Genomic DNA, 20,083 nt, shown 5'->3' with positions numbered 1-20,083 from the left:
CCAAAGTATATTAAGAATTATTCAAAGAGCAAAACTATATTTCAATTTACTCTGATCTCACTTCTTACCTGCTGTGAAATTATGCAGCACTATTGCGTGAGGAACACTTGAATCACTAATCTTCTGCATGTTAGCTGAATCCTTAAAAATACAACAGATTTGGAAATTACAAATAACTGTTGTTCTATCATTTCTCGAGTCACTGAACTGATATTTGGAACATTGATTGCTGAGTTAAAGTACTCTCTTCACTGATTTCAAATACAACATTCCCAAACGCTAAGGGAAATCAATTTGGATTTTAATACAGTCAATCCTATTGAAAATTAATAAGCCAATACAGCATGTACATCATTAAAAACAAAATCACTTTTGCATAATCTGCTTTGGGTACTTTGAATTAAATATTCCCAAATTCCTCCTTGTTTTTCATATTTTCTAATTCTTGTAGATGCTAACATTATAATAGTGAGAGTAACATTCAATCCCTTTGATAAATAGTTACTGCTATAAAACGCAACGTGTTTTTGGAAGATGTTTTGTTTATTCAGTTCATATGCCATCTCAGTCATCCAAGGGACTCTTATTAAATCTTTGAAGGAGTCCAACATGATAAAATATTTAACAGACCCTTACACTATGCTGCAAAAATTATATTTGGGATTGGGATACGTATTCCAGACAATATTGTATGCCTAGAATAGTGTTTAATTATCAAAATTTATACCTGCTGTTTGCTTTGCACACTCAGGGGAGTTATTATCTGCATTTGAGATAACTTTGCCAGTTTCTTCTCCATTTTTGCATTTTATGTAGGTATTCTCAACTTGATCCACCAGAAAAAAGTACATTTCCACACTTCAAAATTATAAAAAGTTAGATGACTAAATATATTACACATAGACAGACAGACAGACAGAGACACACACTTCCATTGATGTAGAAATCAGCATTACCTTACAAGAGAGATGTCCAGCATTTTGAGGTGAAATGTCTTCTTTAGCAATTCCATGATGCACAGGAAGCTTGAAACAAAGGATTCACATTTCAGTCAAAAATAACTTTTGATATCTAATATACATTTTCATGCTTTTTCTATTTGTCATGAAAATGTATTCAAGTATTGCATGTCATTTTCTTTTCTGGGATTCATTTTGGGGATCCAAATGAACTATGGCACTGTTGTCCCATTAATCCTACAATTAGTTAATTCCAGTTCTTTTTTCACAAAATGAGAAATCCCTGGTTTGAATTTTGCACAAGGTTTTGTATTCCTTTTAGTTCCCATAGGTTTTTGTGCATAACTGCTGATGGAAAATACTCCACATTGACATAATTACCTCATTTGTTATTTGATAGGTTTCAAGACCTGATACTTGCCCATACAGCTACACTGTTAGCTATGATTTAAATTAAGTTTTGTTCAACTCCTAAAAGACATAGACTGGTCCACATCAGGAAAGGGCAAACAATTTGCTACGAGGGCCATATTGTTTTTTGTTCCTTTTTTGGGTTGTTGAAGAGCCACATTGCTATGTCATGACAAATGGTACTTACTTCTTAATGGTACTATATCTACATGGAGGGAAGTAAGCTGTGGGGTACCACAAGGTTCCGTCTTAGGCCTAGTACTCTTCAATATCTTCATAAATGACTTAGATGAGGGAATAGAAGGGGAACTCATCAAATTTGCAGATGGCACTAAGGTGGCAGGAATAGCCAACACCTCAGAAGACAAGCTCAGGATCCAGAAGGATCTTGACAGACTTGAACAATGGGACCTATCCAACAAATAAATTTTAATGTGGAGAAAAGCAGTTTTACATTTAGGCAGAAAAAACCAAAGGTGTAAGTACAGATTAGGTGAAACCTAGCCAAGAGTCCCTTGGGAGTTGGGCGGCATAGAAATGCGATAAATTAAATTAAATTAATTAAATTAAAAACAGTACCCATGAGAGGGACCTTGGAATCCTAATTGATGATTACTTAAATATGAGCCAGCAGTGTGCGACAGCAGCTAAAAAAGCTAACACAATCTTTGGTAATATAAACACAGGCATAGTATCAAAATCATGTGAAGTATTTGGTTGTTGTTGTTAGTTGCAAAGTCATGTCTGACCCATCGCGACCCCATGAACAATATTCCTCCAGGCCTTCCTGCCCTCTACCATCCTCTGGAGTCCATTTAAGTTCACCCTACTGCTTCAGTAACTCCATCCAGCCACTTGGTTCTCTGTCATCCCCTTCTTCTTTTATCCTCAATCTTTCCCAGCATTAGGCTCTTCTCCAGTGAGCCCTTCCTTCTCATTAGGTGGCCAAAGTATTTGAAAAGTATTTAGTAATACTTTATAAAACCTTAGTAAGACCACACTTGGAATACTGCATCTAGTTTTGGTCACCACACTACAAAAAAGATGTTGAGACTTTCCAAAAAGTGCAGACAAGAGCAAGTAAGATGACTAAAGGCCTGAAGACTAAAACATATGAAGAACGGTTGCAAGATTTGCATTTGGCTAGTATAGAGAAAAGGAAGACTTGGGTTGACATAGTAGCAGTATTCCAGTATTTGAGGGGCTGCCACAAAGAAGGGGGGGTCAACTTATTTTCTAAAGCACCAGAGGGTAAGACAAGAAACAATGGATGAAAACTAATCAAGGAGAGAAGCAACCTGGAATTAAGGAGAAACTTCCTAACAATGAAAACAATTAACCAGTGGAACAGCTTGCCTTCAGAAGTTGTGGGTGCTTCATCATTGAAGGTTTTTAAGAAGACTGGATAACCACTTGTCTCAAATGGTATAGTGTCTCCTGCTTGAGCAGGAGGATGGACTATATGATCTCCAAGGTCCCTTCCAGCTATTCTATTCTATTCTATTCTATTCTATTCTATTCTATTCTATTCTATTCTATTCTATTCTATTCTATTCTATTCTATTCTATTCCACTAAAATTATATTAAATTTTATATCCTAAAAGGGAGAAAAATGATGGAACTCTATAAAACTCCAATGCTACCAGAAAGTGCATCTGGAAATATATTTTATTTGCTGAACTTTCATACAATTAAAATCAATCTGCCTACTCTTTTAATAAGAGATGGTATGTACAAAGTCACATCTCCCCCTAGTGAAATTAATCTTCTCACCATGTATTTATTGTATAGAGGATGACCTGGCTTGGGTCGAGGGGGTAAATCTGAGCCATGTTTGTTAAAATCATCACTCTTTGTTTTTTTGATTCCCAATCCAAGCATGCTAGGTTTCTTATGGAGTGTCAAATCAGATGACGAGCGTGGAAATCTATCAGTATCTGATGAGATTTTGGTGGATTTTGGGGGTGGTGGTCTTCCTGGGGCCCCTTTAGGTGGAGAAGGCCGAGATGGTATGATTTTCCCCTGAACGGGTCTAGAAATTATAAAGAAAGTATAGTATTAGAAAACACATTCTATTCCAATTATATTACAAATACACTCTGAATTATTAAAAACTATTGCTAAGTTAATTATGTGCCATCAAGTTGTTTGTGATTCCTGGTGACTATGAAGATTTTCTCCACAATGATCCATTCATAATTTTCTCTCATCTGACTGTTCCCTAGGCAGGTAGCATCTCTTCTCTCCTCCTCCTCGTCTCCCAAAAACATCTCCATATACCATTACAATTATGGATACATTAGAAGTAATACTAATCCCCGTTAAAGAGTTTTTTTAAGAATCTGCTAAGAGCACTAGACTCTCTTTAGATCCAGAGGAATCAGTGATTGGCTTCTTATTAAACTATATTTTTACACATAATACACAATATACAACTTAATAATCTCTCTTCTGTAAAAATGAAATTCAAATGCCAAATGTATACATCTCAGCAATATTATATTAGCTATCTGAAAATAAGATGAGAATGGTATTCTACGTGGAAACAGTTGAGTAAAACAGGTCTTCATATAGTTAAGACAATTTCAATCAAGAAAACACAATATAAAAAGGATTGCATTGGCTTGACTAAAACATCAGAATCCCATTGACTAAAACCATTAGAATACCACTGGAAGCAACTTCATTGTTAGATTCCCCTGTTAAATAGTTGGCATTTTTTTGTTTTGTTTTTCTAATCAATTCTAATTCTAATTACCTTGTGTAATTTGTTAAACAGATTAAAATTAAAACTGAAGATCTGCTTTGGGTTATTCACAATGACAACAAACACTGATTTACTACTGTATACTCTCCCATAGCTTCATAACATACTATTCTGCTAAATATTAAGAATCAGTCAGACTGTGAACATAATTATTTATATTTTCTATGGTGAAATTACAGAATAATCAATATAATCTATAGTCCATATGTATTTTTAAAATTGTAGAATATTTTACTTTTTGCCATATAATGTAACAAATTAAAACTATACAACTAATACTAATATTATAAAGTGGTAGCAGAATATGTACTGCACAACACCAATCCCACTGCTGCTCCTTTGCTACTCACCTTGGAGGCAGAACAGGCTCATTCTTGATTGGCTGTATCAAGCTGGGCTGTTCAGGTTCCTATTGGGTCATTAAATGTTATTATTATTTGGACACAAAAACCATTGGAATTGTTATGATTATTTCAAAGTAAAATGTCAGATAAGAAAAGGACTGGTAGTTGCCTATACAAATTTCTTGGCAACATTTTTGGCCAAATGCCCTCTTCCTAAGATTAAGAAAGAAAGATCCAGTTGACTTCATGATTAAGGCAGACTAGAACTCAGTTTCCCGGTTTTTAGCCTGGTGCTTTTAGCCATTACACCACACTTGCTTTTGTGTACATACAGGTAGTCCTCAAGTTACGACTGCACTTAGAACCAGAATGTTTGTCACTAAACAATCTGACAGCAAATTGCAATGTCACATACGGTAACACATTGCTTAGCGATGGCAGTCCATGGAATCCCTGTTGCTATCATTAAATGAGGGTTGTGGGTCATTAAGCAAGCAGCTCCTCACAACTTCCTGCTGGTTTCCAACAACCACAAGGCAGCAGAGAAGCCATCAGAAAGTTGTAAGTCATAGGCAGCTTGGATATAGGCCAGTAAGCAGGTAAGTGACTGCTGCCAGTGGCAATGGATTGAGGTGTGTGCAGATGGCGAAATGGGCATGGCAGTGCTTGGGATAGTTACCGTTGGGTGGGGGAGAAAGTGAGCAATGGTGCACAAGGAGGTGCAAGCATGAGGATGTGTAAGTGGCAGGGGAGGGGTACCTCAAGCAGAGTGTGCAAGGGGAACATGGGTGGCACGGGAGCTTCAATGCAAGTGCAGCAGGGTTATGGTGGCTGCTGATCTTGTTAAAAATGGATGAACTTTTTATTTCAATACATGATATGGTTAAAAAGTCAAAAATTACAAGATCGAATGGACAATTTTTCAGAGTTTCAATAGTCTTTCATATGAGTGATTCAACAACGCACAGTACAAACGAAAGCAGGATTATATGCTATCTAGGAAAACTGGTTGGAATGAGGCAAGGCAAGTGCAGTAACCAAAGCAGGAACCGGATAGGTCTGAATGCAAGGAATCTGAATTTATTTATTTGAAGATTGTAGTTATTTTCTCACTTGTACTATTTTGGGGAGGGGGAGAGAACATAATTGGTGAAATATGCACATTAAGCAGTGTAACACTTAAAGATTAAGTAAAATAGTGTATTAATGTGGCTTCATTTTTTAAGAAAGGAGGGAGGGAGGGAGGGAGGGAGGGAGGGAGGGAGGGAGGGAGGGAGGAAGGAAGGAAGGAAGGAAGGAAGGAAGGAAGGAAGGAAGGAAGGGCATTACCTTGTTAATTATGTTGATGTTATTGAGTTTTCCAGCTGCAATACCAGATGTGCTTCCAATTGGTTTCTCTGTAGGTAATGGAGGAGGGCTTTCCAGAATGTCATTTAAAGCTGCAAAAATATTTATAATTTTCCAATGTTAAGTATCAAAATTCAGATTTTGATTATTAAAGAAATATTATTAAAGTTATTCTACAAGAATATTCAATGGAAAAATATAACAAGTCTCACTGATAGCGGAATTGCACTACAGGTAGTCCTCGAGTTACGGTGGCAATTGGGACCAGGATTGCCATCACGAAGTAATGGGTTGTTAAGCACAACATCACAGGACTGCATCACTTAGTCCTGGTTGCCATCATACTCCAAGACATGCAAGTCATTAAGCAAGAGCCTTGGTAGTACTAGGGTTTAAGGCACCCTGTTATTAAGCTGCTTAAGACCAGCTGCCTGCAATTACTGCAGGGTTCGAATCTCGCCAAGGCTCAAGGTTGACTCAGCCTTCCATCCTTTCTAAGGTAGGTGAAATGAGGACCCAGTTTGTGGGGGCAATAAGCTGACTTTGTATAAATATACAAAAGGATGAAGGCTATTGCTGAGCACATTGTAAGCCGCCCTGAGTCTTCGGAGAAGGGCGGCATATAAATCAAATTAAAAAAAAAAAAAAAAAAAAAAAGAAGCAGCAGGAATTCCTGATAAGAAGCACCAGAGTCCATAGCTGGATGGGATAGACCCTAGCACTAGCTGCATGTAAATTGGGGGAAGGGGCTGCTGTCGTATGTTCAGGATAGGAAGGTCTGGGATGGAAGGTGCAGGTCCTTGCAAGTCCAGGGAGGACTGTGGAGGAGGAGATAAAGTGCAGGAGGTCCAGGAAGGAAGGCATGGCTAAATGCATGTCTGCAAACAAAAAGGGGAAGGAAGCCATGGTACATGCAAATACATGAGGCAGAGGGGAGGGTGCATTGCATGCAAACAAGCAAAGGGGGAAGGAGGGTACAATACATGTGAGCAAAGAAAGGCTGAGGAGTGGAATGAGGGAAACAAAGTCAAGTCTAAATGGCTTGACTTTGCTTGGGGGAAGTTGGCAGGGAAAGTTGCAAACGGTGACCATTTGACTTGAGATGCTGCAACCAGTTTTAGGTGTGAGCTGGTTGCCAAGTGCCCACATTTTGTTTACATGACTGCAAGAACATTGCAACAGCCGTGACTTTTAAGAGCCATTCATATGTCCCTTTATTCAGTGACCTTGTAACTCAGGGGTCCCCAATCCCCTTCCGTGGACCAGCACCAGGCCACGTCATGCCAGAAACAAGCAAAGCCCCATCTGCGGAATGCAGGCAGCACGCAAAACCACCACCCTTCCGATCGATAGAAAAACCTCTCTCCACGGAACCGTTCCTGGTGCCCCAAAAGTTCAAAGAGTTATTGTACAAATTGTTGTGTGTTGAGTGTTTCTTTCTCTCTCTCTCCCTCCCTCCCTCCCTCCCTTCCAGTACAGGTACGACACTCACTGCTATCTCCATTCTGGTTTTCCCTACTTTTTTTCTGTTCCTCCTAGAAGGAGGGAGGGGAGTAAGTATTGAATTATTATTTATTTGATTAGCTGCCCAATTCTAATGGGTTCATTATGGTTTACTTGAGCCTTGAGAAAAGGAAACCTGAATTCCAAAATTAAGTACACATAGATAAATATCTGAACATGTATGAAATCTCCAGTTTTGTTTTATTTAGACTTGGCAAGCCAAGTTTAGCAAGAAGAGGAAGGGAGGATTATATTTGTGATTATAATTTTTAAAAAATATTCTTTGTTTTTTTCAGGGGTTTGTCTAAAATTTAGAAAAATCATCTTTGAGGTAATATGTTCTATGAAAAACAACTTTAGGCAAAAAGAGAGATCATATGTTTCATGCAGGATGGATGGATGGATGGATGGATATTATGGATATTACCTTTTGCTGGTTTAGATGGGATTCGGATTACAGTAGGTTTACGCACAACAGCTGGCTGAAGTGGTTGCTCTTTTGCAGATTCAGCTTTGGATGGCAAATTGGTAAGATCTAAGAAAAATGCCAAACACAGCATTTTATTCTGTTTCCATTCAAAAGGAAACATCAGTAACGCTCACAGAAGTTTAGGGTTGTATGCTGAAAGAAATATCTACACCAACCACAATCTAAAGTTTGCAGTAAATTTCAAAAAGGAAATTCCAGCCTAGTAAAAGATAAGGCTGTCTTTCAAAATATTGCAAATGAGGAACAGACGGACATTTCAGCCTTATCTGTTGTGTGTGGCATCCACAATCAGTTACGGAATTTGAAGAATTAAATTCAAATAACTCACACAAGCTTCTCCTTAAAAGGTTCAATAATAAATAAGGAGTAATTTTTAAAAAAAATTAGTTTACAAGATTTTAAAATCTTAACTCTTATTAATAAGATTGTGTGAATCCTGCTTCCTTGGTTGAGAACTGCTATTAGGGGCTTGACCGCTTCCCTCCAAACAGAGCATTTCACTCACATTCATTCTCAGGGATTTTTTTGTTTTTTTTTCCAATTTGCCCTGAACATTCTTTGGCTGCTGAGCTTGCTTTTTTTGGCAATTTGATGTTTTTCTTGGTTTATTATTATTTTTTACTTCCTATAAAGCTTTCCAAAACACACATAACATCTGTCTTATCTGCCTTCACATTGAAAGGCTACAAAAGCCTCTTTCCGTTGCCAGTTATCTCATTCTTCAATTCTGCATAGGCTTGCAGCAACTTGATAATCAGACTTCCCACAATGCCAATGTGATGATGCCAGTCTAAATTCACAGGAATGACAGCCAGTTACTAAGACAGTGAATATACACTGGGAAGCATTGACTTTGTTCACAGAAAAAAAAAAGGCAAATGCATCAGGCCCTCTCTTTCCTGAGTAGGAAAATATGTTATTTTCTAGGGCAGTGATGACTAACCTTCTCCAGACCGAGTGTCCAAAGCGTGCACGCTTGCACCCCCAAAATGCAATGCATGCAGCCCCCCCTGCACCCCGCCCCCCACGCATGCGTGTGTCCCCCCCATGCACCTTCTCCCGCGCATGCACAGCAGAGACCCGAAGGCCAGCTGGCTGGCAGGAGGCGCGCGTGCATGCATGGCAGAGCTGAGCTGGGGCAACAGCTCACATGCCCACAGAGAGGGCACTGCATGCCACCTCTGGCACGCGTGCCATAGGTTCGCCATCACAGCTCTAGGGAGTTCTAGGGAGTTCCAGGGAGCAATTGTTGTGCTTAATCTGGAAATAAAAGATCAGATCAGTACCATCTTGTGGTCTTTTGAATTTTTGAGTTTAAATTATCTGCCAGCTGGTGTAATTCACCAGCTCAGTACACTAGCTCTTGCAACAATACATAGGCCACGAGTTTATATAAATTTATACACACATACACACAACTGTTTTTTTATTTACTTTTGTAAGTTTTTTTAATTTACTCTTTTGAGATCTTTCTCCCAGGGTGAAAGTGGTGGAAATGGAATGACACCACCCCTAGTCACTTGTCTTGATGCTATATGGCCAGGAGGTGCAATTACTCTAGTATTCTTATTTTTACCTTCTTACTTGCCAACTGTCTTGCTCACACTCAAAGTTAAAGGGGAGGTTACAAGGCCACAATGACTCTTTCTCTCACCTCTTGAACAGAGTTGGTGGCAGCAAGAACTACGAAGCCAGTACCCCAGAACAGGAGGTGGGACCAGAGGGTGAAGTCCAGAAAGTTTTGAGAGAGGATATGTGAATTCTTCAGCCAATCACCCTATGAAATTAGCTTGAGTGCTACCACACGAATCACACCAAACAGAAAGAAAGAACTATTCTCATAATTATAATTTTTCACCCCCGTAGCTGGTCATGTTGATGAAATGGAAATAACTGCAGGAATGTCTGGTTTTAAATTCACAAATCAGTTCTATAGTTTTTAAAGTAAATTATAACTTTCATTCTTTGATATCTAAATTAACTAGAGCTTCAATAGAAAATCAGGGGGTTTTTTAGTATCATTTTATTTTTGTATAAATAAAGTACTATTGATCTACTTTAAAAATCTGCCTATAAACATTGTTAAATATAATAAGATTCTTCTTTCACTGGGACCTTTGCTATACACTGGTTGAAAATCTTTCATAAATCAGTATATAAAGCTGTATTTCTAATATATGAGCTGCGGTGGCGCAGTGGTTAGAGTGCAGTACTGCAGGCTACTTCTGCTGATCACCGGCTGCCAGCAGTTTGGCAGATCGAATCTCACCAGGCTCAAGGTTGACTCAGCCTTCCATCCTTCTGAGGTTGGTAAAATGAGGACCCAGATTGTTGGGGGAAATATGCTGACTTTGTAAACTGCTTAGAGAGTGCTGTAAAGCACTATGAAGCGTATATAAGTGCTATTGCTATTGCTCACAGATCTACACAAAAGTAGCCTATTTCTACTATTCTAGAGCTAAAAATTTACTAAGGTTAATATAGTATTTGTACCAGCTAATTATCAGCATCAGTATATTCCATCTGCATTTTTAGTAACAATAATTAGCTTATTAAATTTCAAATGTGTTCAGAGTGATTCCCAGAATTGCAATCACTCTTGCAACAGTTTGAGTTTGACATGTAAACTCATACAAGTACATTTATTTAGTTCTTAACCTCTCTGGTACATACTGTAGCTCCTCAATGTTATTATCAGACCTCAAACTTAGTATCTTTTATGCAAGCCTTATGAAAGTCTAATAAAAAATAATTGAACTGAATTTCAAAAAAATCAACCATTAGCCAGTGCGTTTTTTCTGTTCAATTACAGACTAATGTTCAGTTCTATTTGTTGTAAAGTCTGAACAAGTCAATACTTGAAATAACTAAAATTTCATAATTCAAAAAATACCAAATATTTACAAATTTTAATTAGAAAGGATTTGAGAAATTGGAAATCAAATTATTATGAAATATACCAAGGCAAATATGTGCATGCATATGCCTTAAGAATAATCTGAAAAAAATATTAATAGTTTACTACTATACTGGATAGTATAAAATATATTATACAATACTATATATCATCTTTCCCTCCCTTTCAAATATGCAAAATGGTGGAGGGGATTCAGATAAATAAGCACAAAAGGTATAATGAGAATTGGAGGGGTTCCAGATAATAAGCAACGAAAGGAATAATGGCAGCAGAACAAAAAAAGTAAAATAAAGGCGAATGTAGCCCAGGGTTGAAATGAGAGGTCCTTGGTGCTCCCTGAGCTTTGGTTGTTTTCTTGCAGATGTTTCATTACCCAAACTAGGTAACATCATCAGTGCTACTCAGGAGTGGAGTTCCTGACCCAATGTTACCCAGTTTGAAACATTTACAGAAACTTCTTGCAATTTACAGTATTTACTGTTAGATGTGGCAATAGTATTTTCAAAACAATGTTTTCCTTTGATGTTATTCAAGCACGTGTTTTCTAAGAAATCAAATATAAGGAGGGCCACTCCAGAATACAGCTTCCTTAAAATTAAGCACACAAACCAATCCTGGCTATAATTTGAAAGTTTATCTGGACTCTCTGACCTATTGTAATTCAAATTAATAGCATCTACCGTTATCACATTTCTGTTACCTTGGAGAACATGGAAGATAGTAACAAACAAACAAACAAAAATCCAGTAATTCTGCAAACCATGTATTTGGAGGATAAAGTCAAACAGCAATAGTGTAATCTTTAATAGGCACTGATTTGATACCATAGATCTCAACTGGAAAACTCTCCAGTGCATCCGACCAAATCCATTATAGACAGAAACATTTGCAGATGAATGAGTTTTGGTTTCATAACTTTTATATACGTACTAATGTTGCTATTGAAATGCGCCTGCATTTACTATACACCTTTTTTTTTTTTTTTTTTTTTTTACAAAAGCTCATTTTCTCTTTTTAAAGCTTACCTGATTCTGAATGAGAAATTTCTTGAACAGCCTTGACAGGGTTAAACGATAAAACATCATCGTCAAAGCTGATCAGATCTCCTTCTGCAGAAGTAATATTTTGTGTTGGAGATGCTGCAACACTGCTTGGACAACACTCCCCTGGGGATCTAAAGGCATTTGATTGGGCAGCTAGAGAGGGCTTGGGAACAGTACTTGTTGGTTTCAGGGGAAGCATAGGAAGGGAAGGACTTTCAAAAGAGACGGACTTCTTGGGAAGAAGTGGCCTAGGAGCAGGAATGGGAAGTTTTCTCTGTCCATCAGTATTCTCCAAAGCTGATCCAGTTCCTGAATTAAGGAGCCCATTGCTATTACTCTTTACAGTCACTAATGTTGGCTTCTTTGGCAATTCAGGCTTCGTTATAATGTTGCTCTCAACTTCCTCAGCCTGAAGGGGCTTCTCTTGAGAGGCAACTTTTTGCTTCTTTTCTGTCCAAGACTCCCATTCTCCCGATACTCTGTTAAGGCCTGGCTTTGGTGCCACTACAGGCTTTTTTGCACTAATGATAGGTTTGGGGCCTAATGAGCGTGGAGATGCTTCTGGTTTCTTGGTTAGTCCCGAAGTTTCAACGTTCCCTTGCATCTCAAATGATTTAATCCGTGATAATATGTTACTTTGGTTCTTGTCTGTATCCATGCTGTCCATTACTATATGACTTTCTCTAAGGCTATTGTCTAGTAGGAACATCAAAGGATTAGTTAACTCATCATTTTCGCTCCTTGACGGGCTCGTTTGTTCCTGATTGTTTGCTTGATTGTCTTTAGCCACTGGTTTCAGATTGCCCTTTGATCTTGGTTTTGGCACAGGACATACTGCAGCATTAGACTTCTCTTGAGATGTCTGGTCTTCTAAAATAACTAAGAGTTGTTCATTTATGGGAAGATTGCTGTTTATCAGAGATGATGAAGATCTAGGTGGCTTCTGAGAAATATGTATAGCTGTAAAAAAGCAATGTACATATACAATAGGTTTCATTGAAAGATTGCAACATCAAATAACTTCTCAGGCCAGTGGTTCTCAACCTTTTCTTCACCACGATCCCCCCTTTAAATATATTTTATGGCCATGGACCATGGCCACAGACCACCAAGACTTAACTCAAAATTTAAGTAACATTTCTTCAGGCCTTCACATATTTCCTCTGATGACATTACATCCCCCAGGGGTCCACAGGTTGAGAACCACTGCATTAGACTAATCATTTTTAAAATAAATAATTGCATAGAATCGTCCTGCAGTGATAGAATCAGTACAACTATCTGCAGAATATCAGTGCTAAGAGCAAATAGATTATAAAATTACGTTCATGTAAGAACTTATCGAAATTGAATATTGTGTTCAAGCATATTTTGAAAACATATGCAAAAATTATCTTTCAAACTTTGGTCAATATCTACTAAAATAACTGTGCCATAAATTCCAATAAAATATGCTTCATAAGTACTTTACTTATATACAAATATAAATGACTCAGATAATTCATTCATAAACTAGAATTTATTTAATTTGGGAATTATATTATAGATATATAATATATATATTATATATATATTAAGATATAGATTATATCTTAACTAAGCTTATATATGTTTACTTTTCACTACTATATCTAACCAGATATGAGCTTTAAAGTAATTGTCTGTGCATTAGAATTTACTTGCTGATAAATTTTGTGTAAGATTCTTTAAACTATTTTTGGTCATTTCAATCATGATAATTGGGGATCACCAACTATACATAGGTAACATTGATGGATTGTTTTACTGGTGGGATACAAAACGTGTTGTGGGTGGATTTTTTTATGACAATGTTGAGATATACACCTTTGGGATTGGTTTGGCACTGAAATTTTGTTAATAAAAATTACTATACATTTATTTTACCAGAAAAATCTTTTTGCAAAATATGTTCTTTGTGGTAGTCTTTGGCTAAATATTTGTTCATTTCTTTAAGTAATTGGAAAATTATTTTCAGTTTGGAAGAAGTTTGGAATTTCAAGTTTGGATATTATGGGCAAAGAAAGATCTTTTCCCTGAATTCATATTTTATAGCTTTTTTATACATTTTTAATTTCTGAAAAGTATTTTTGACATATTCTCCTAGATCAGTGTTTCTCAACCTTGGAAGCTTGAAGATGGGTGGACTTCAACTCCCAGGATTCTGGGAGTTGAAGTCCACCCATCTTCAAGCTACCAAGGTTGAGAAACACTGTCCTAGATGTTCAATTACCCAGTACTTTTCAATTACCCAATACTCAAAATCTATGTCAATATCTAAGCTTGAGTATCTAAATAAAAGTCCAGTACCATTTCATTTCTGAAAATCTAATTGTATGAGTGTGCCCTGGTGGCATACATTACATGTTATTACATATACCAATGCCATCTTATTTCAGTTATAAGACTTTTGTGTCAAACAAATAGTAGCTGAAACCAACTCAACATATATTTTGCATAATACATCTATCAAAAAAAAAATTCCATCCAAAACAATCCTTTTAAACATCATCCAACTAAAATTAACAGCAATATACCTGGAGTATTTTTGCATTCAGAGATAATGGACAGATTATTTTTCACATTTATTACTGGCAAATTGCTGATTATCTCTTCTGGAAAGTCAGTCTGTGTTGAAGATGTAGTAGTACATCTAGAATTAGCAGCACAGGCAGCATTATTATTGCTGGCTGGGATGATTGGCACTTGATTGATCTCTTTGATTACCTGCTCATATGAAGGTGGCTGAAAAATAAAAATACCAAATGTACACACTATTCATGTTAAAAATTCAGCATTTACAAATGTACAAAATCCTAGTCCATGTCCTAAATGCTTTTTAATTGTAATTTTACTAAAATTCCAACTGTGATTAAAAAATCCTAATACAAACTAAAAGGAAAAAGAAAGAAAAAGGAAAAAAGGTCCAAAAAAGGAAAAGGAATACCAGACAATAGAAAATGATGTCCCTTTCATCACAAGCATAAACAATTTTGTTAACTTGTTACCTTCTTTTAAAATATAACATATTCTTTCTTCCCATATCCCATTTATTATCTAAAAACAAATCCTTAAAATCTCATCATTTCAGTCCTGATCAGCTAATGTACATTAAGAGGTATCAGAGATAACAACATCTATTCTAACCATGATTACAGAAACCAACTTTATATTCCTTCTACTTTTAAGAATCTTGATCTTTCGTCCCTTCAAATAATGCTCTAAAACACGGGTGACAAACTATTATGTCACATGACGTATCATGACTTTTTTGTCTTTGCAGAGCCAGGGTGGGCGTGGTCTGCATGTGACGCATCCAGCCTGTAGGCCGCCAGTTTGACACCACTCCTCTAAATCTTTGTTTCTTTTCATTTTTTCTTTTTTTTTTCTCCCAAAAGTTTTCAACGCCTTAACAAGCATCTTTTGTAAATACAATATAGGAAAATTATCCAAGTCACTCTCTTGGTTTGTTATGTATATATCCTTATTAATTATTAAGGCATCAGCTGATTTCTTTTGTATGCAAAATGTAACCTTTTTTTATATCATTTTGTCATTTAAATCTTCAAATTCACCTTCAAATCAGCTTCAGTTCAGTGTCCGGTAAAACTTGTTCCTCTTCCATAACATCTTTTAAACATAATCTATCTGTAGAAGCAGACACTCTTAAAATTAACTTCTGGGTCCATTGTTCAAAAAGTATCCTTTAATATGTTGAAGGTTAAAATATTTTGTTCCATCCTATATTAGTAAATCAAAATTGAGAATTCTTCTCCTTTAATGGTAATATTTCTTCTTTTTGGTTCCCTCTAATGTCCAAGCCACAAAATCCTATCGTATCATATTTTTAAAAAAATCAAAACCAAAGCATTTTCCCATGAAGAGGACTCTTATAATTAATTCTAAAATCTTATTTCAAAGTTACCTGGACCCTTAATCCATTTGTAACTTTCTAAAAATCAAAGTTTTATTTTTTCCATAACAGTTTCACTCTTTTGATGTTTATTCCAGAAAAAAAAATTAAGGCTGTAAACTTGTATTGAAAATGTATTTTGCTAAGGATTGATGGAAACTCAATGTAATGGAATACATGGGTGACCTTGAAGAAAGGGGAGAAGAAATGTTGCTTAGGAAACAATCAAATAACAGCCCAAGTCACTTGGAAAATGCTCTGAGGAAAGACCCACCCTAATGGAGCAAGCATTAAAAGTGAAGGATGCAAAGTTTGTACTTTCAGACATTATTAATGTAGCCTTAATTAATGTAGATAATTAATGTAGCCTAAATGTAGATTTAGTTCATTTAGTCATGTTTCCTGTTTAGTTTACCAAAGAGGGTTGACACTCACTATACAATTTGTCAATGGAAAGGTTCCTAACAATTGAAAAGCAGCTAACAAGCAATTTCCAATACTGATTAATAAAGGAAGTATGTAAACCCAGTGTCTTTTGAAGGCATCAACTGGGGTTAGAGCAAAATGACTACAGATAGTCCTTGACTTACAGTCATAATTGAGTCCAAAATTTATGTTATTAAGTGTTTTTTTATTTTGCTCCACTTCACCATCTTTCTTGCCACAGTTGTTAAGTGAATGACTGCAGCTGTTATATTAGTATGTTAGTAGCTGTTACATGAATCGGGCTTTCACATTGACTTTGCTTGTCAGAAGGTTGCAAAAGGTGATCACATGACCCCAGAATACTGCAACCATCATAAATATGAACCAATTGCCAAACATCTGAATGTTGATCACATGACCAGGGGGATGCTGCAATGGTCATAAGTAGGGGGGAAAGATCACTTTTTTCAGTGTTGTTGTAATTTTGAATGCTTACTAAATGAACTGTTTTAAGTCAAGAACTATCTGTGTTCCCTTATTTCTCAGAGCTCCAAATTGCCAGAGACTGCAGTTTCATAGTTGCCTCACGAGAAGCAATTGTCTGAAGAATTTATGGCAATCTCAAGTTCTCTTCTTGTTCAGAGAGGAATTTCAAAAACCAGTCTACCTGCTGGCTTTTTATTATGCCATGATTGTTAGTTCTACTTTTTGCCTCTTGAGTTCACCATTTCTTCTCCTGAACTCACTGTTCATGTCCTAAATGCTGCTAACAATGAATTCTGATACTACAGTTATTTCACTACATTATAATGCTCAAACAAACATCAACTTGAACCAGGAAGGAAACCCTGTGCTTCCTCACCTCTGCTGTAACAAGTTCAGTGGTTCTCCAAGGCGTTTGGCTATGAGTTGACTGGAACAGTAGCCCTTGTTGAGGGAGACGGTTTCCACCTGGAAACCAGGAGGATGGTCCAAGTGGCTCAGCTGCAACTATTGTGATTTCAGGGCGTCTTGGGGGGGGGGGGGAGGGAAACAAGACCAAATTCAGTAATTTATGATTACACAGTATTTGGAAAGTGATTGGGCTTTTCTAATTCAGTTGCTGGGAAACACCTGTTCTCATTCTTCAACCCATTAGTGCCCATAGATAAGTCCATTTACCATTTTATGTTTTTGTTGCCTATATCTAAGAGGCCAATAAAATTTCCAACATTCTTACACTTGGCAAGAATTCAATTTTCGAATTTTTGAAATATCCACATAGATTTGCTTTAACCATGGTTGTCCAAGCTTTTGGTTTGCCCTTATCACATTTAAGAATGATCGTGGGCCGCGTATAAAATATGTAATATAGTTAATGTATATGGATAACAAACTTCATTTATTTTTCTATTTGTTTTATTGCCTCGTGGGGCTGCACTAGTAGCCGTCCCACACTATGGAAGGCCCATGAGCTGCAGGTTGGCCATGCCTTCTCTAAACAATCAGCCAATATAATTTTGGGCATCTAAAGCGTAAAATTCCACAACATATAAAAGATTGTAGAGTCCAGATTTGGTACAGATTTGATTTATCATCTTGTGATAACAGCATCTGTGCACATAGCAAAATCTTTCACCCAAACTTTTCCCAATCACTTGTCTTCTATCAAGGCTGTAATTGTTAATTTATTATAAACTTTTAATATCAATATTCATTTTAACTGTATTATTAGTTTAACTTACATTATGTTTTAATCACTAGATGCCATCCTGATTGTTGAAGAATCAGACAGAAAGAGTAGAAATTAAATAAATAAAAGAACAAAGTACTTGACATTTTGCATGAGTTCTTCCCATCCCAAATCTCTTTTTCAGTTAATGCAGTCCAATAAATATGCCACAGGAGAGAGGATTGATTTTAAAATACAATTTCCAAAGAAAAAATATTTAAATCTATTTATTGTCTCATTTTTAAACACATGTAATAAAAGATACCCAGTGCAATATTTAGATACTCTATAACATTTTCATTTATATGTTATAAGTCACTTCTTACACTTATTTTATTGGTAGAATAATTACAAATGAAGGAGTAATTATTAACCATACCTTCTTTCTCTTTGCTGTTCACTGTGATAAGTTGTCCGAGAAGCTAATTTAAAAAAAAGGCAAACAATTAATTTTTTACTACTACTAACATAATATTTAAATTAAATGTGTGTTTCCCAAATGATTACTATCCATAAGTGACTATTAAAAAATAATAATCATTAATTAATTATTTAATTAATTCAAAACACATGATTAAAGTGTTTTTGAGTCCAGCATTTGATCAGCATCTTCTTATGGCTCTGAGATTAAGGAATTTTCATTAGACAATCCTTATAGCTCATGAGACAATATCTAGAGAATTCAAAATTAGTCCCACAATATTAAACTATAAGCATACTGTACGTGGTTGATTTATTAAGGTCTTTAACATTCACATATACTTGATTTGACTTCATTTTAGTACAAAGGCAAAAAGTCTGATATGAGAAATATCCACACAGTCAATTAAACCATATGAACTTTAGTTTAGCATTATTAAGTGAGCCACGTCTGGTTTATGAATCAGAAATTAACTTAGTGATCCATTATATATATTCATCAGGTTTTACTACATCTATCATCATATATATTCATCAGATTTGATTTAGCATACTATGTGAACCAGAAGAATATGTGATTGCAGGGGTGGACTTCAAAAATTTTAGCAAGGGATTCTCTGCCTGGTTGCTCGGTGGGCGTGGCCATGGTGGGCGTGGCTTAGTCAGCTTCCTGCACCCTGGTGAGGGAGCGTTTTTGCCCTCCCGAGGCTCCGGAGGCTTCCTTTGCCCTCCCCAGGCTCCAGAGGCCCTCTAGAGGCCAGAAACAGACCTGTTTCTGGCCTTCCCAAACTTCCGATAGCCCATTTTTTGCTGTCCCCAAGCCTCCGTGTGCACCTCGCACTTACCTGCATCTAAAACGGGCCACGTGGGGACTCCTGCGAGGGGCAGGATGGGGTGGGTGGGGCCAGCCAGGAGTGGGATTTGGAGGTTCTCCGAACTGCATAGAATCTTAGCTAGAGGTTCTCCCGAACCCCTGCAAACCCCCAGCAGCCCACCCCTGTGTAATTGGCTGTATCAATTTGTTCTACTTTTCTGAGACCCCCATTTCATGTCTGTGCTTTCAAACAACAAGCGAAAAGTGGACATTTCCAGTAATACCATAATTCCAAGCATAACCTCAGTAAGATTCAGGCAATATTACTACAGATAAAAAATTAATTCTTATGTTAGGTAGTTATATTAGAGCACATTCATTATGTAAAATGACTTAACTATAGATTTTCTCATTACAAAGCTTATTAAAATAACTGAAATTTTATTTGAATGAAATCGTTTGCATTTATCGTATATAATTAAAACAATAGCAAATTAGAAGGAATATTTTCCAGATAACATGATTTAGCGGAAAATCTTGTTTGATTAAGCAGCAGCAAATTATTCTAATTGTACCATTTAAAATTTATAGAAGCGAAGCACCAGGTGGGGAAGTGAGAAAAGACATACCTCTTCTACGGGGCATATTTGAGGTGCACTATTCATGAGTGCTAAAGGAGAAAAAGAAGGGTTACAGAAGAAGAAAAAGAAAGAGAAAAAAGAACAAACCAGGTGAACAGTAAAGATCCATTAGACTGTCTTTGTTAGTCAGATAAGGGTATCATAGTATGTTTTCCCCATAAAATGAACTCTGGCAGTGTTTTAAATGCCAGTTTTAAAATTCAAATCTGGTTTTAAAAAGGAGGGGGGGAAATAATCAGCAGCTTTATATTGTATCTATTTAAACAACAGAATTAAACAATTTCCTTATTTTGAAGTTGTTGATACTTTTTTTCCCCTGACTCTTCAAATACTCGTGTATTAATTGAAGATAGTAGAA

General features: G+C 36.5%; 1 protein-coding gene across 4 annotated transcripts in view; it reads right to left on the bottom strand.

The window, feature by feature from the left end:
- The window catches only part of SH3D19 (SH3 domain containing 19), a 62,421-nt gene that overhangs the window by 13,508 nt on the left and 28,830 nt on the right, over positions 1-20,083 (bottom strand). The window contains exons 4-14 of one of the 4 annotated variants that reach the window (XM_087874508.1): positions 19,714-19,754; positions 18,230-18,272; positions 17,002-17,149; positions 14,338-14,545; positions 11,765-12,742; positions 7,760-7,867; positions 5,812-5,921; positions 4,489-4,547; positions 3,145-3,403; positions 957-1,025; positions 69-141 (exon numbers count right to left, since the gene is read on the bottom strand). In XM_087874508.1, coding sequence (XP_087730634.1) covers positions 69-141; positions 957-1,025; positions 3,145-3,403; positions 4,489-4,547; positions 5,812-5,921; positions 7,760-7,867; positions 11,765-12,742; positions 14,338-14,545; positions 17,002-17,149; positions 18,230-18,272; positions 19,714-19,729 — 2,071 coding nt within the window. In that variant the 5' untranslated portion in view covers positions 19,730-19,754. The remainder of the gene's footprint in view (positions 1-68; positions 142-956; positions 1,026-3,144; positions 3,404-4,488; positions 4,548-5,811; positions 5,922-7,759; positions 7,868-11,764; positions 12,743-14,337; positions 14,546-17,001; positions 17,150-18,229; positions 18,273-19,713; positions 19,755-20,083) is intronic. The other 3 variants (XM_034401335.3, XM_087874509.1, XM_034401336.3) reach the window with 3 other exon arrangements.

The sequence above is a fragment of the Pantherophis guttatus genome, chromosome 8, assembly GCF_059756535.1.
Source record: "Pantherophis guttatus breed Tessera chromosome 8, ASM5975653v1, whole genome shotgun sequence".
Taxonomy (NCBI): Eukaryota; Metazoa; Chordata; class Lepidosauria; order Squamata; family Colubridae; genus Pantherophis; species Pantherophis guttatus.
Note: the sequence above shows the minus strand (reverse complement) of the source record. Positions and strands in the feature narration are given on the sequence as shown.